Genomic DNA, 17071 nt, shown 5'->3' on the forward strand with positions numbered 1-17071 from the left:
TGGATAGAAACTTGCTTACCTTTCGGAAACACCTAAAGACTTTATTGTTTATATACATCTATGCTGGTTTGGGATTTGTAGCTGTTAATCTTTGTCTCCTGCACCTTGTTGCCTGTGGGCGCATAACAAGTAAATAAATAAATAAAAATACAAGTCCAACAGCGGCACTCAAAACGAGCTTCCCCCAAGAGAGTCTGTTGTGCCCTCTGCAACAAGTCCCCACACTAGGGACATTCAAGAAGGCCCATCGTTCTCCAGCATGCCGGGCAGATAAAGTCTTTGTTATGAATCCTTGCATAGTTCAAGAATGCTCCCCACCTCCGAAAGAAGGACTAGGTCTCATTGTCAGCACAAACCACAACCTTTTCTACCGCTAGCATAGACCACAGGTGAGCCCACCAGTCTTCTTCATTAGGAAACTTTTCCGATCTGCAGAAGGAAGCTATAACTACCTTTGCCACAAGGAGCATGGTATGCAGTATCTCAATGTTGGAAGCCCGCCCCTGAGTCCCCCCAAAGAACCCCCAGCGGGCAGACCTCCAGGTCTAGCAGAAAAGAGGAGTCCATAATATGATTAATAGTGGTGAGCACCCCACGACCACCAAATATGAATGTATATTCCAGGATTCCCACAACCCCTCCAACACAGATCACTGACATTTCCCTTCCCAAAGTGACCCCCTCCCCAGAAACTTGAACCTGCGATCAGCATACATGACACTTCTAGTAGCTCTCCTAAGACCCTTCAAGACCCCTTTACAATTGTCTGGGGAAAGCTCACCACCTAGGTCCTTTTGCCATGCCCCTGCGTATTTTGGGAGAAAACACTCTTCATCCCCCACCTAGGCAAGAGTAGAGGATGGACATGAAGCCCCTAGTGGAATCTGGAGAGAATATCAAACCCATTAAGAGCCCGGGTAGAGGGTAACCAGTTACTAGAATGCATCGCCCAGTGGTGTAGCTGGGAGTATTGGAACCTGTCCTCCGTCTTCACCCGAAAGGTATCCTTGCAGGATTCAAAGGAATGGATCTGGTTGCAGTCAAATAAGTGTGTCAAGAGCTCACAGCTCCGGCCCTCTGGTTGGAGAATGTCATACCATCGTAGGCCAGCTGGAAACTAGGCTTAAAGTGAGCATGAGGTGGGATCTTTATTGCAATAAGAGATATCCTCTTGCCCATAGTGTGAGACGAGGCACCCTGTGCAAACATCCCCTTAGACAGCGTATGAAGGTGTTCTAAGAGGTACCCCCAGAGATTTTCTGTAAAAAGGATGTTATTAGGCCATCAAGCTCAGGGGCCTTCCCAACACTAAGGGATGAAATCGCCTGCAGGATCATCTCCTTACTGATACCCTTCTCCAGACAATCCCGTTGTTCAGGGGTCAGACGGGCCATGGTGCAATGATTAAAAAACCTTCTATAGCCGACTGGTTGGGATGTTCAGAGGTATACAAGTGCTTGTAGAGGGAGTCAAACTCTCCTAGCAATTCTAGGTTGTTATGCAGGAGCCTGCCCGAACTGTCCCTTATACTGGCTATCCCACCAGATATCGCTTTCTGTTTTAACTTCCAGGCCAGGATCCTTCCGGCCTTGTTCCCCTCCTCAAAATATTTCTGCTTGACCTGTAACATGCTAAATTCAGCCTTAGAGGATTGGAGCATATTCACCTGTCTGCAAGGCCCGAATGGCTTTGCGCGCCCCCTTTTCCCTGTACTCCACCTCCCTTTCCTTCAACTGCCCTATAAGCCTTGTAGTGTGCTCCCGACTAAGCCGATTTGCCACTGTGGCCTTGGAATTAAAAATGCCCCTTAAGTAGGCCTTAAATGCATCCCATCTGTCCCATCGGATAAGTTAGAAAAAACTCAGAAATCGCCCCACCAACATCTTCAAAAACTATGGGTATTCGCACCCTACAGCTAATTCTCACAGCCTTGCATGAAAATTGTCTATGGTTTCTTTTTCTCGTTGTCTGGCCATGCAGAAATGAAATCTCTCATAGTCTGGGTTGAGATCCGGTTTAAATTTCCTGGTGAGGGCCAGCTTGGCTTTGTTGAAGTTGTCGGCTGCTCCGTTGTTGGGAAGCGTGTTGAAAAGCCGCAATGCCGCTGCTCCGATTTTGAGTAGGAGGAATGTGCACTTTTTCTTTTCCTCAGTGATGCACCTGTTGAGAAAGGGTCAAAGGGCCCCATGAGCATGGTTAGTGGTGCTTCCTGCGTGTCCGGCCTGAATACGTTGCTCCTTCTGTCTGTGTTGCTGTTCTCTGCCCTTGCTGGGCTGGCATTTGCACTCGACATGTTGGGCACTTGGTGTAAGTTTTGTTCGTGCGTCCCGCCAGTAGGTGCGTACGTGAGCACGTGCAGGCGTGTGCTCGCTGGGGCTCCCTTATGTACTGAGGTCTAATCTGGGCCAAGTTTTGGCACCCGCGGTGGCGTGTGTTCTCAGGACGATTTTAGGGCTTAGATTCGATAGTGATAGCTGGGCTTATGACTGCCCCGGGGTGGATGCGCCCATGGAGTGGCCTGTGTTCATAGAAAAAAGGGCCTCTTTTTATGTTCAATGGGGCTGTAATGCCGTTGCGAGTGAATGAGGGCAAGTGGCATTGAACACCGGTCGTTGTTGTGGCCAGGCCGTTTACTGGAGCGTTGTATCTGTTTGCTGGAATGACTACGCTGAAATTAGAATCTTCCAGGTGATGCGCCATGTTCTAATTCAGCGTCCCCCTGAGTTCGGCAGAGTTCAGTCTGCAGAAAGCGAGGTAGCGAGAGGTGGCGAGAGGAGCTGCAGCTACGTTGTTTTTTTCTTCAGAAAACAAATGGTGCTAGTGGGACTTTAAGGAAAGTAAGCCCAAGTACCTTTAAAAACCTCAGAAGAGCGCGGAGCGCGCGCGGAGTTCGGCAGAGTTCAGTCTGCAGTCTGCAGACGAGGACAGGAGAGGAGAGGTAAGTGTTATGCAAGATTCTGGCCCCCAGACCCGTTTAAAAGCAAAGATAAACCGGGGGAAAAATCCAGAGTCTCCTCTACCTGATATGACAATGGTGCCTTTAGCTTCACCGACCCCTCAAAGTAACAAAAATGGGTCTTCATCCCTGCAAATGCAATGCCAAACAACGAGTGCCTCCGGAACCACAAAAACAAATATAAACATAAACTGCTCACCTGCACATTGCTCGAACGATACTCCAAGTCAATCCAGCAAACACACACTTGCAGTCACATCGATAAGTAGTGAGGCTGCACAGTTATCAACTGTTCAGCCAGTAGATGTACCAGGCGTGAGAACGCAAGCGGCGAGGGGCGTGCTAACTACCTCACACACCAACGACAAGATTCAACGCCTTTCGACATTAGTGATTGCCCGTATAAACAACTGGGCACTTGCTAAAATAGCAATTGATTCAAATGACCAGAATGGCCATAGGCTTGTCCCAGACAAACTGACAACATATGATGGAAAAAACATGCCCTCACAGCAGAGGCCACCAAAATCGATGCAAACAGCTTTAGCATCAGCGCAAAATAAAAACATTTATTGCAGCGCTGCGTGTGTTGACATGTCAAGAAACCAAGACATGCCCGCCCTGCACCAAAGTGTACTTGTTGCGCGCCCCTCATTAGACGAATCTGATAGTGATTTGGCTGAAGTGTCAGCTGCCTTGTCTCCCACGAGACTTATAAATATGAACTTTCCGATGGTAGAGAAAACCATTGAATTGGCGGCTGCAGAAAGTGAGGTTAAGCAAACACAATATGCTTCCGATTCTAATATAGCCTATATGAAGAAACTCGACTTCTCTAATTTAGAAAATGGCGAAATGATTGCTTCCTTGAACACAACAACAACAACGTCGAAATCGGCATCTAGCATAAGCACGACGGAGCGGCTTGCCAAGATGTCCCTAGCAAAATTGAAATGGAAAAAAGACTATGAAAGCAAGTTCGCCTCTCCAGCAAATACAACATACGATAATGTGGTTGACCTTACCGACAAAATAGATCCGGTGCAAACTGCGCTGCTCGTGACAACTCCGAGCCCCTTACACGCAGTTGATTCTAGTCTTCACGTGTTAAAACCTGGACTTGCTCCCAGACAAGAATGCACGTATGATTTGTCTTACGCAGAAGCCGAACGAGAAACGCGTTTAATGAGCAAAATGAAAGAAGATTTCGAGTTAATGAAAGATAAACTATCGGAAGCATATCGGAAGTTAAATAAAAAGGAAAAACGCACCAGCCTAGGCGACTGGGCCTCAGACATTCCAGTAAGTCTAGAAAACAGTACTTCAACACTTTCTGATAGACGAAGTTCATCGTCCCTTTGCCAAAAAAGCAAGGGCCCGCCTCTGCACGCTACAAAGCCCATCACAAAAACAAAGCAAGGCACAAGTGCATTAGAGAAGTCCCTAAATGGTGATACACCTGTAAAAAAAATAGACCAATGTGGCACAGCCTCCCTTGATGGCAAACCAAAGGAATCCTCCAACCCAAACATATCGACAGCAGCAGCGATACAAATCCATAACAACGTCTTAGCTGCTACTTCCTTGGCTCTTATCCCATTTACAAAGTTATATGAAACACTTAATGATGGTATAACGACACAAAGTTCCATTTTATCTAATCTAACTGAGAAAATAAACAAAATGGAAAGCGCTTATACTCAACTTGCAACACGCATGGAAAAGGAAGCAGAACACACAATTGCGTGGCAATCAAGGTTATGTGACCTTACAATGAGAGAGAACCACGAGAAAGTAGTATTGATGGAGGCAGTAATGGAATGTATGAAATGGTTGCGGCACAGGGAAAAGATTGAAATTTCAAGTCCTAAAGGAGCAAAACCACCCACTTCGCAATTCAATACTGTGCCGCCTTCACAAAACCGAGGCTCAAAAAAGGAAAAATTGGCAAATAAAACAACTGAAACACTGTCTAAAATTGACCTCCCAGCAGACTTGAACTGCGATGTGATAGGCAAAAGAGACAATGATCCAAAGCTAGCAACAGAGGACCAAAACGAGCCCATTTTGCCGAGTATGTCCGAGATCAACGCTCCACCCTTATCATCTCATCACACAACGAGCCAAATTCAACAAAGGCCAGCATCGGCGGCCCTAGCGACTCCACCAACTGGCGATTCTGCTGTGGAGGGAAACAGCCAAAAACCCCTCTCAACATTTGACATATTCAAAGGCCCAGCAAAAACGATTCAATTTCTATCTAGTAATGAAACAAAAGCAAATAAGGCTAAAATTGGAAAGAAGAATTCAAACAACAAAAAGGCAGATGCTAAAAAGCAAACTACCAGCTCTAGAAAATTTATAAGAAACTTAACTACACCTACTAGACCTGGCTTATTTGATCGTGAGACTCAAAAATTAACATTTAAGGCAAAGAAAAAGCAACAACCATCAAACGATACGAACGATCGGCCTGTGCCTGAAAAAGGCAATCCAAAAAAACGAGCCCGGAGAGAATCAGGATGCAGCTCAACTCATGCTGCAGAAGCATCAATTGATCTTGAAGATCTATCTACGTATTCAGTCAGTTCGGTTGATGATCTAAATCAAACGTTGTCATTCAATAACGACCCAAACAAGAGTGAAAATACAGCTGAATCGTTTGAGCGTGTTATCCAACCATCAAAAATAAATTGGAAAAGAAAACAAGACGAGTCCTCAAGCACGAATCAGGCTTCGAGATCACAAATAAAGGGCGATCAGAAGTATATCGAGTTGGCAAAGCCTATAAGATGTAAAAGTAATGATGGCATCGATCACCGAGCTAAGCAAAAACCATTGGCTAATACCGCCGTCATGTCAGTACATAATAGCGCGAATTTAAATCCAAAATATACAGCTGCGCAAAGAGCTAAAACTGACAAAATCAGGAGTACAGAAACAACAAAAGTGGAGCACGGTACCCTGGGCAAACTGCGAGTTGAAAATGTGCTTGCAGACAATGACTCAATAAATTTGAACCGGAAAAATATCTTGATGCTACTACAGAGTGTTCCAGCGCTGCGGACTATAACCACAGACGACATCAAAATAGTCGAATATGTCTCGGAGACTAGTACTGATATAGTACTATTACATATTAAATCTCACGCAGTACGACAGGCTATACTTGCGGCTACTGAAGAACTGTTATTCTTCGGTTTTGAGGTAAAATCGGAAGAACTTGCATTAAAAAGTCCTACAAACGACATGTATAACTCGCATTCGAAGAAACGGGACAAAGACCTTGCAAGACAAAAACTCAGAGCAACAATGAAATCCTTCACAAATATCAGCGACCAAATAGGCAAAGATGTTTCCACAAGAAGAGTGGGTACTCCCGAACGTCGATCAAATAGAATGTCAGCCTAGCAATGAATTGATACCAAGAAGGATTTGACAACAGTAATATCTTGGAACACTAGGGGGTTCGTTCACCTTTTTAACGAGTTTTCCCTCGATTTGGATGCAAATTTGATCATATGTTTACAAGAAACGTGGCTGCGAGAGGCACCTATGAGAGACGGCTATCTGATCCTAGTAAACAAGGCAGTTAAAAACAGCCTAGGGAGACCGTTCTCAGGGCTAATCACTATGATCAAACAAGGAAGGGGCTGGGAGTGGATTCAATCAACAAATCCAAACCCCTTTGTCCAAGGCACACTACTACTATTGAAGAACCACGCAGTAAGGAAACCAAAATACATGCTAATCATTAATGTATACTGGAATCCAGCTAAGATCTCCACAAAAAACTTTATTAAATCAGTAACGACCTTAATTGATCAAGGTCAGCTGGCATATACTGATTTTAAGTTTATAATCTGTGGTGACTTAAATCTCGCCGAATTAATTGATACAACAACGCAATCAAATGAAAGCTGGAAAACAAAGCAAACTGTTTCGACGAGATGCAAAAGCTGGACTCAAGCAATGGAAGAGCGCAACTGTGTCTTGACAAATGGTAATGTTATTAGTGACTTTCCACCTCGTTCTACCTGGCACAATACAGGTCTCCATAAAACCCTGGACTATATTTGGGTTTCCTCGAATCTGTGGGACCAAGTCAAAGACTTAGTTATAACCCCCATGACTAGAAGCGACCACGACGCACTAGTGTTGCACTGTTTAATGGAACAAAACAACGCAAAAAAGATGTCGGGGGAGATTCTGGCAATAAACAAAGCTGGAAATCGTTTAAGAATAAATAAAAAACAGATTACAAGTATCACAAACTTAATACGAATTAATGATGTCGACTCAGACTCACAGGTCAATTACACTCCTTTGCTGATGCAATTTCATTCTCCTCAGGGTGGCTTAAAAAACAATAATGTAGAACATAGACATACGTGGAGTGCCACGATTTGTAACGAAAAAAAGTTACTACAGAAAGACCTGAGAAAGTTGAAGAAAAACCCTGATGCATCAACGACTTCAAAAATAAAAAAAAGGAAACAAAGATTTCGAAACTGGAAAAAAACCTTTGCATCAATGAGAGACCAAGAACGAGGTGCCCTGATGCTAAAATTAATTTTGACCCAAAATTCAAGAAGAACTTGGGAAATTTTAAATAACGAAATTCCATCACAGAAGGCAATGCTATCAAATGGGATAGCTGAGGCTACTTGGAAAAAACACTTTGCCAAGCTTTTTTTCGTCAAAGAAGAAAGCAGCCGAATTGGCAATCTTGTTTCACAAGCGAAATGGGATACAACCGAAGAATTTGACGACATAGCCACAAAAATCGGAAAGTTGAAAAATTCAAGAGCAGCAGGCCCGGATGGCATTAGTAATATAATGTTAAAAAAGAATAGGCTAGAATGGTCATCTTTCATCGAGATTCTATTCAAGCAAATTACTAAAAGAAGAATCTTGCCACAATCGTGGACCACGGCAATTATAGTGCCGATCTACAAAAAAGGCCTTCGTGAAGATCCAAATAACTATCGGCCAATCGCGTTGATGGACACGATTGGCAAAATAATGGCTTCCTTTTCACAACAGAAGCTAGCAAACTGGGCGGTACAATCAAACTGTCTAGACCACCGACAAACTGGATTTACTAAAGGAGTCGGGACAGAAGTAAATCTCGTGATCCTGAATATACTAAAGCTCGATGCACTAAAACAAAAAAAGAACCTACATCTGGCATTTGTTGATATGCGTCAAGCATTTGATTCCATTAATCGAGACCTATTATGGAAGAAATTAAGGAGCTGGTCCTGTCCAGAAGAAATTCTACAACCCATAATTGCCCTTCACACAAATACCTCAATTAGAGTACGGTTGAATCAGCAAGGCGACTTAACAACTCCCATAGAGACAAATACAGGTGTGAAACAGGGTTGCCCACTTGCTGCGCTCTTATTCAAGTTGTTTATTGCTGATATCCCACTTACTCTAAATCAAGTAAACTGTTTTCCTCCGAAAATAAACGGCAATGAAATAAGAGGAGTCACCTATGCCGATGACATAGCCCTTGCCGACCAAACCCAGATCGGTCTTTTAAGGCTTCTAGCAGCGTTAAATAAGTACATGATCAAAAATAAATTGTGCATTAATGCTACAAAGACCAAAGTCATGTCTTTTGGCTCAATATCAGGACAAAGAAACAGAAACTTTACCTGGTCAATTGGAGCCGAAAAGCTGGAAATCACTAATGAAATACGATACCTGGGAATTCCATTTAACACTTCTATAAGAGAATGGGAGTGGTCTAAAGATTTAATTCATAGAACAATAACATTTGCTCATCAAGCAACAAAATTGCATAGACTATACGGCAAATTCACGATGCAACCAGTATGGGAATTTTACCAACTGAAAGTCATACCAGCATTAACTTACGGCGTTGAAGCAGCTTGGAACTTAAACCATAGAATATGGCCGTACGTGGAAGCCAAATTCTGGAGAAAGGTTTTAAGGCTACCCAAATATGTATCAATTATTAAGATCAGAAATGAACTTGCTCTAAATTCCCTGCAAGGAATTGTTATATGGAAATCTTTGTCTTTACTTAGGAAAATGAAGCTAAGTTCCCCGGAACCGGCGTACAACATCTTTCAAAATAATGACAAAAAATGTTCGAATTGCCTGATAAACGAATGGCAAGTAAAACTCGTTGAGATTATGTCTCACGCAAACACATCCTTGGAAATGCTAATACATCAGCCGCAAAATGCAAAAAAGAAGATAAAACAATGGCAATGGATTTTAAACCTAGAACAATATAACAACTTGGACTCTGCACTATACTTGGGCCCAGTTGCAAATTGTCTTGACTTACTATCCAGGTACCTAAAACAATTTCCATCAAGATATCATCGAGACTCATTCATGAGATTGCGGCTAAACATTTTGAGGACAAAAGAACTTCTATTCAGGATACACGACAACGAAACGACCGACAATCTATGCAGATTTTGTAAGGGCGAAGTTGAGTCCATTAAACATCTTATAATTGAATGCGTGAACATAAATCGACAAAGATCCACTCACTTAGGAAATTATGCCCCAAGAAATCTAAACATGGAAGACTGGTGGTTTCGTATGCTTGGTGGAAAAAATGTGATGTTGACTTGTCGAGTCATTGACTTTCTAGATGAACTTCTAAAGAATTGTAATGAAATTGCTGTTTGAAAATACAAAAAAAAATAAGAAACTACAACGAGAAAGCTACTGTTTTAAAAAGTTTGTAAATCAAACTATAAAAAAATAAAAAAATAAAAAAAATAAAAAAAATTCAGCATCCCCCTTCACCTCCACATGTTATGATGGATGCGCGGAGACTGCGTGGAACGCAGACAATGTTCTTGCTGCGATCGCGTGGTTCGGCACGTGCGGTCGGCTCGTCCTCATCACCAGTGTTCTGTCCTGCGCAGGGGCCGGATTCCGGTGGTGCTTGAGGCTGTGCCAGCAGGGGTAGGCCTGCTCCAGCCACAAGCTCACAGCGCAGCGCAGCAGAGAAATATGTGACACGTCAGTAGGCTGCATAAACCCAGACTGTTTCCACTTCCAGTCATTCCTTTATTTTCTTAACTCCCCACCCATGTCATGTGACCCCGGTCTCCCGTAGTGCACGTGCCATCACACCATCTACCAGCTCAAACACTCCAGTGCTGCAACAACCTGTGTGTGGAAGCGCTCCACTGTTCTCTGCTTACGGAGCAGGCAGGGCTGCATGATTATGCCTCCAGTGAGGCGGGGTGCTCCAGCGCAGGCCCCCATCCCACAGCCTCCCAGCCCAAGCAGTGCGCATTCCTCCACCCAAGCGCTCAGGTGACAGCAAGGTCTCGTGCTGTGCCAGCACAGCACACAACATTCAGTGCAGAGGGGGCAGGGGGTGGTACGCCAGGTCCCCACGAGAATCCAAGCAATGCGGCCGTGGCCTGCCAATTGGACCGTGCTAGGGGACTGCAAGCTATGGCACCTGCAGCTGGGTTTTCTTTTGGGGCCGGGAGCCCTCGCCTCACTCACTGGGGGCTCCGGTGTCACAGGGAAGCATGGGGTCCCTGCCAACAAGTGGGGCCCGCGGGGGGGGGGGCGCTCTGGTCAGGCCTGGAGAAGCTGTCTCAGTGCGCGGACTTCGTGGACGCCCACCGCGCCGGAAGTCCACCTCTACACTTTAATACCATTGTTCAAATAAAACAGAAATATTCCTCCTTCCAAACCATATGCATTTTCTCTGCCCCTACTATTTTATGACGACTCATACATCTGTCCCTTTCTTCTTCTGCTTGTAGTTTAGGTATTATCTTAACCCTCCTCTCAGCATTCCTCGGCTGTGTATTCTATGTGGGAATTTCAACAAATTAACAATCATAGGCTCTGGTCGTTAAATTCTAAACTACAAAACCCCTCATTCCTTTTTTGATATTGTCTCCCTTTGACGATTGTTGCTGTTTGCTTCTTGGTCTTGTGCTGCACTCTATGCAATGGATTGTTACATTCTCAATTTGCATAAACTTGGAACTCGCCCCCTCATCACGTATTATGCCCTGCTTAGGTGAACTTTGCTGGCGCCTTCTTTCTTTCCATCGTCAATTCATCATGTCTTGTCTTGCCTGTACCAAGGTCCTCTTTCCCCTTAATCATTCTACCCTCATTCAATGGCACACCTTCTTGGTCCTTTTAACCTCGGCCCCTTGTGCCACTCATCCTGCTTTTCTGTATTTGCCCTAGAATCTGGAACCCGTATCCTTCTTCTATTGTGTGCACAGTCACCACACCAGCTTCCTTCGCAGAGCTCAGAAACATCCCTTTCTTTATATTGCTTGTCCTAGGAAATGTCTGACAATGTTTTGTGCTTGTTGCCATTATAATTTCCTGAACGGTGTCCTACTTGGAGTAGAGCTTTGGTGAAAGTGCTAAATAACTGAAATAAATGAAATGTAAATGTAAACAAAATGAGATGGCTTATGAATTGATATGGTATGGTAGTCAGACACTGAAAGATGGGTTGTGAGTTGTCATGTTTGTACCAGTGGAAAAATGATATATCCTGGGAGATTTCATAGTTGTACCATTGAAACAGCGAGATGGGCTTTGGGTTGGCAAGTTTATAAAAAGAGAATGTTTTCCAAATAGGAAAGCTTCGTCCCCTGCACACTATCTAGAAGGCCAGAGCCTAATGGTAATTAGAGAGTTAGGTGGCATGTAAGACTGGTTACCACCCTTAATTAACAAAGATGTACAAACTTTTTAGGTTTCTTAAATATATTCGGAATCTGACCAAAGAATTCAATTTAACAATTTCAAAGATATATTCAAAAACAATACAATTTATTATTCATACAAAATAGTTGGCCCAACGCGTTTCGAGTTGCAAAGACTCTTCATCAGGGCCATGTTTTCTTTATCTATAACATTTCTATAAAGAAAAGAAACATTTTTAATGTAAACAATCTATTAAATGAAACTTTTCTACTCAAAAAAGCAATCTTCAAAAAACAACTCAATTTTGAAGGCATCTCAGAATTACAGAATGTCACCCAATTTCCTGAGTTGTAAACTGTGCAGTACATAGTTTTTAAGAACTTCATAATGTAGAAATTCCCTTATCCAGAGGTACCCTGCCTTTAGATGTATTTATTTCTATGGCTTGTGCATAGTTAAGGCTTCCTAATCTATAACCATCAGGTGAAAGTCTCAGTGTCCTAATTATTTATCTCGCTGGTGCATGAAAATCACCAATCAAGGCTGATGAACTTAAATGTGCTAAGCCTTATTAATACCAACAGAAGGTTAGGTTAGTAGAACATGTCATAACAAGTGATTAAGTTACATAATCCCCTAGGGATCTGCTTATGTATATAATAAGCTGTTATAAAATCTTACCGCTTTAAAAATAGCCAAGGAAGATGGAATATCTTGAGTGGCCATTGATGATGTTTGACTTGTGGTTGCTTAACAGCGCTTTTCATTTATTCATGACTTGGAGAGTTTCAAGCGTTAAGCAACCACAAGTCAAACACCATCAATGGCCATTCAAGATATTGCATCTTCCTTGGCTATTTTTAAAGCGGTGAGATTTTATAACAGCTTATTATATACATAAGCAGATCCCTAGGGGATTATGTAACTTAATCACTTGTTATGACATGTTCTACTAACCTAACCTTGTGTTGGTATTAATAAGGCTTAGCGCATTTAAGTTCAGCAGCCTTGATTGGTGATTTTCATGCACCAGCGAGATAAATAATTAGGACACTGAGACTTTCACCTGATGGTTATAGATTAGGAAGCCTTAACTATGCACAAGCCATAGAAATAAATACATCTAAAGGCAGGGTACCTCTGGATAAGGGAATTTCTACATTATGAAGTCCATAAAAACTATGTACTGCACAGTTTACAATTTAGGAAATTGGGTGACATTCTGTAATTCTGAGATGCCTTCAAAATTGAGTTGTTTTTTGAAGATTGCTTTTTTTGAGTAGAAAATTTTAATTTAATACATTGTTTACATTAAAAATGTTTCTTTTCTTTATAGAAATGTTATAGATAAAGAAAACATGCTCCTGATGAAGAGTCTTTGCAACTCGAAACGCATTGGGCCAACTACTTTGTATGAATGATAAATTGTATTGTTTTTGAATATATCTTTGAAATTGTTAAATTGAATTCTTTGGTCAGATTCTGAATATATTTAAAATACCTAAAAAGTTTGTACATCTTTGTTAATTAAGGGTGGTAACCTGTCCTATATGCCACCTAACTCTCTAATTACCATTAGGCTCTGGCCTTCTAGATAGTGTGCAGGGGACGAAGCTTTCCTATTTGGAAAACATTCTCTTTTTGTCCTTTATCTCCAGCCTAGGTACCAAGGCTGAGCACCTCTCCCTGCACCTTGACTTAACCCAACATTTGTTACAATCTCTTGATAAAATGTATACGACTAATACGTAATAAGATTATCCACAATAGGGTGTGCTTAGTGTGTTATCCATTTTTTTAGATTGTCAAGTTTATACCAGAGGGATGGTGAGTTGCGGTATGGTTGTTGGAGGGAGACAGGCTTAGCGGAGGGAGACGTGCTTAGCGTTGATACATTTGTACCAGTGGAACAGTGAACAGTGAGTTGTGATATGATTGCGGGAGAGAGGTGGGCATGTTTGTACCAGTGACACTGCAACAGATGGTTCACAATATGATGCTGTGTATTTGTACTGGTGGGACAGTGAGAGGTGCTAGTAGTTGGTGTCTATTGGTAGTGGGACACTGACAGGTGTGCTGGAGGTGTATGTGGCATGCCTGTGGCAGTAGCACAGAGAGAGATTAATTTTAATTGTGACACTGTGGCAGTGAAAGGGCCAGTGAGCCCTGCCACCAGTGCAGCCCTACCACTACCTTTACCTAATTGGCCTTTTTGTGATTATCAATTTATTTCCCCTGCAGAAACCCCAGAAGCGGCACTTACTGTTGTCTTCGTTGACCAGGCCATAGGACACCTCGTAGGCTGTGATATCTCCATTGGTCTCAGCAGGCTCAGCCCAACTAAGCTGTGTAACAGTAGATGACACCACGGTGAAGGCCAGCCGGCCTGGCTCACTGGGAACTGGGTACAGAAAAAGACAGAGGTTACTCTCTTGGGTTGCATTGGGCTATTTCACATAGCAAGGAGATAGCTCTTCCAAGCGGCAGCCAAGCACTTTACAACAAACAGCTAGTGGAGTATTTATGTATGTATTTATTTATTGGACATTTATATGGCGCCTATACAGCAGAAAGTGTTTCCAGGCGTCACAAGACAAAAGACGAGAAGTGGGGAAAGAGAGGAGAAAAACAACAATGACGGTCCTACTTGGCCTTGTGACATTCGGATATTCGGATTGTGCAAGTGTAGTGTCAGGAAGTGCATGGGTATAGGGGGGGCAGATCAAGGCGAGAGGGAGGGATAGGGTGAGAGTGAAGGGATAAGTGCTGGCGGGAGGGGGCCCAAGAGGAGGGGCAAATGCTAAAGGGTGCCCAGGAGGGCAAGTGCCTGGGGGAGCCAGGGGTAGGGGTCAAAGACTGCAAGGGTGGAGGGGTGGACCAGCCTCAGAAGGCTAATCAGGAAAGAGGGCCCAAGGGCAATTGCAGGTAGGCAGGGATGCAGGGGGGGAATGGTCGAAGCAGGGCCTGACCCCGTCGAGACTCATAAAGGACACAGGCAACCAGTTGCAGCGGCAGGAGGAGACTAGCAGGGGAGGGGGAGAGAGAAGGAGGAGGCGAAACGGAAGGTCTTGAGAAGCTTCCAGATCTTAAGGAGATCCGGATCAAGGCGGAGTGGGCAGGGAGGCTGTTCCAGAGGACGGCACCTGCATAGGAGAGAAATCTACCCCCCCCCCCCCCCCACCCCTACTCTCTGCTTGGAGAAGCGTTTGATCAGCAGAGAGTTGGAGCGAGAAGAGCTGAGAGCTCTAGCAGGCAGGTATTTAGGGAGAGAAAGTTGGATATAGCAGGGTCCCAGGCCCCAGAAAGCCTTGTGGGTGATGCAGAGGGTCTTGAATTTGATCCTTGCGGCCACCGGGAGCAAGTGGAGAGATTGTAGGGCTGGAGAGATACAGACCCTGGGCTTAAGCCCAAGGATAAGTCTTGTAGCCCTATTCTGGATTAGTTGAAGGGGAGAAGGGAAAAAAGGGGCAGATTGAGGAAGAGGCTGTTGCAGTAGTAAAGCCTATAGAGGACCAGCTCTCTGGAGACATTGAGCTTCTGGTGAAGATGAGGAAATGGAGAATGCCTCTGAGGAGGTGAATCTGAAAGTGGGCCTTCTTGGCAAGGTCCAAGATGTGAGGGGTTAAGGAGAGAGAGGAGTTGAAGATGACCCCAAGATTTTGGCCTCACTAGATGGTGAGCGTAGATGTACCAAGGATGGCAGCCAGAGGGCAGGAGGAAAACTGGGTGCAGGTATCCCAATAAGGAGGATCTCGGTCTTAATGGCATTAAGACAGAGAACATTAGCCACGCAACATGCCTGAATAGCGGTCAGACAATCAGGAATGAGAGAGGAGGAAGAGGAGGTAGTAGCGGGAAGTTTGAGGGAAAGTTATGTGTCATCAGCGGAACATTGGAAATGAGGAGAGAAGGATATCAGGTGGGCAAGAGGGGCGAGGTATATACTGAAAAGCCACAGCGATAGGATAGAGCCCTGGGGAATGCCACAGGTAGAGAGTGAGATGGAGCAGGAGAAAGGGCCCAGATGCAATTTGGAAGGATGGTTAGTTCGGAAGGAGGTCAGCTAATCCAGTGCCCAGTCCATGATGTTGATGGTATCGTAGAGCCGTTTTAGGAGGATAGAATGGCTTAATGTGTCAAAGGCCGTGGAGAGATCTAGGAGAATGAGAACAGCAAAACCGTTGGCATCAAGATTAGTGAGCAGATCTTCACGGGTGTTCAGGAGAGCAATTTCCGTGCCTCTGGATGCCGAAAATCCAGATTGATGGTCATGGAGACAACCAGCAAGTTCAGTATGTTGGATCAGTTAGGGCTAGACCAACTTCTCTAAGAGTTTGCCCAGGAAGGGGGAGGTAGAGATAAGGCGATAGTTATCTGGGCAGGAGGGGTCAGCAGATGGCTTTTTTAGGAGAGGGTGCACAAGGGAGTGCTTGCGGGGTAGAGGGAAAGAGCCAGTGGCGAAGGAGTGGTTACAGAAATCAGCTAGAGCCGGGGCGAGAGAGGAGATATTGTCCTTAATAGTTCTGGAAGAGCAGGGGAGCGGACAACATTACAGACCTCATCGGGTGCTATGGGCAAAAAGGAGGAGAGTGCGGAGGGATGGGGGCCAAGGGAGGAAAGAGAGCAGAAAGAGAGCAGAAGGGGGAGTAGAGATAGGGGTGGAGGAGAATGAGGACAGGATGTCCTCTGTTTTAGATGTGAAATGGGAGAACAGTGCAGTGCAGAGAGACTGGGAAGGAAGGGGCGAGGTAGAGACTGCAGTTGGATTGGCGAGTTCCTCGCAGATTCTGAAAAGTTTGTCCATGTTGTTAGTGGCTCCAGAGATGCTGGCTTGAATGTGGGCCCTCTTCTTGAAGTGGATGGAGAAACGATATTGCCTTTGGAGCAGGTGACAGGCCAGTTTGTCAGCAGATGTACCCGACATCTGCAACTTCCGTTCAGCAACCCTGCACATACGTTTCCGAGAAGCTAGACCGGTGTCATAGCAGCCGTTGTGCTTGGAGGCAGGCTTCAGGCGGATCCTCATGACAGGGGCAAGCATGTCGAGGGTATTAGAGATGGAGAGGTGTTGGTTAGCAAATACAGAGTCAGTGGCAGAGTCAATAGCAGCGTTAGGAGGGGGGATGAAAGTGGGAGCAAACGCAGCGACTGACACTCACTTCATAGGTTGAATGGCGGCAAAGGAGGCTGGCAGTGCAGGAGGGGGCTTGGCCAGGGAGCCGAGGGGCCCCAAGCGAGAGGAGAGAATGGTCAGACAAGGAAAATGGGGTAGTGAGCGGGTTAGAGATAGGAATGTCTCCAGAGATTAAGGTATCCAGAGTTTCTCCAGCTGAGTGGGTCGTACTGGAAGGAAGATTAGTAAGAGAGAGTGAGTCGCAGAGGACACAGAACAGTGAAGTGGCTGATTCAGGAGAGTCA

General features: G+C 44.6%; 1 protein-coding gene across 5 annotated transcripts in view; it reads right to left on the reverse strand.

The window, feature by feature from the left end:
* The window catches only part of ITGB4 (integrin subunit beta 4), a 436088-nt gene that overhangs the window by 71966 nt on the left and 347051 nt on the right, over positions 1 to 17071 (reverse strand). For all 5 annotated transcript variants that reach the window (XM_069654756.1, XM_069654757.1, XM_069654755.1 and 2 more), the window contains exon 30: positions 13917 to 14054. In XM_069654756.1, the coding sequence (XP_069510857.1) occupies positions 13917 to 14054 (138 nt within the window). The remainder of the gene's footprint in view (positions 1 to 13916; positions 14055 to 17071) is intronic.

Source organism: Ambystoma mexicanum, chromosome 3q, assembly GCF_040938575.1.
Source record: "Ambystoma mexicanum isolate Mex_15411 chromosome 3q, UKY_AmexF1_1, whole genome shotgun sequence".
NCBI lineage: Eukaryota > Metazoa > Chordata > Amphibia > Caudata > Ambystomatidae > Ambystoma > Ambystoma mexicanum.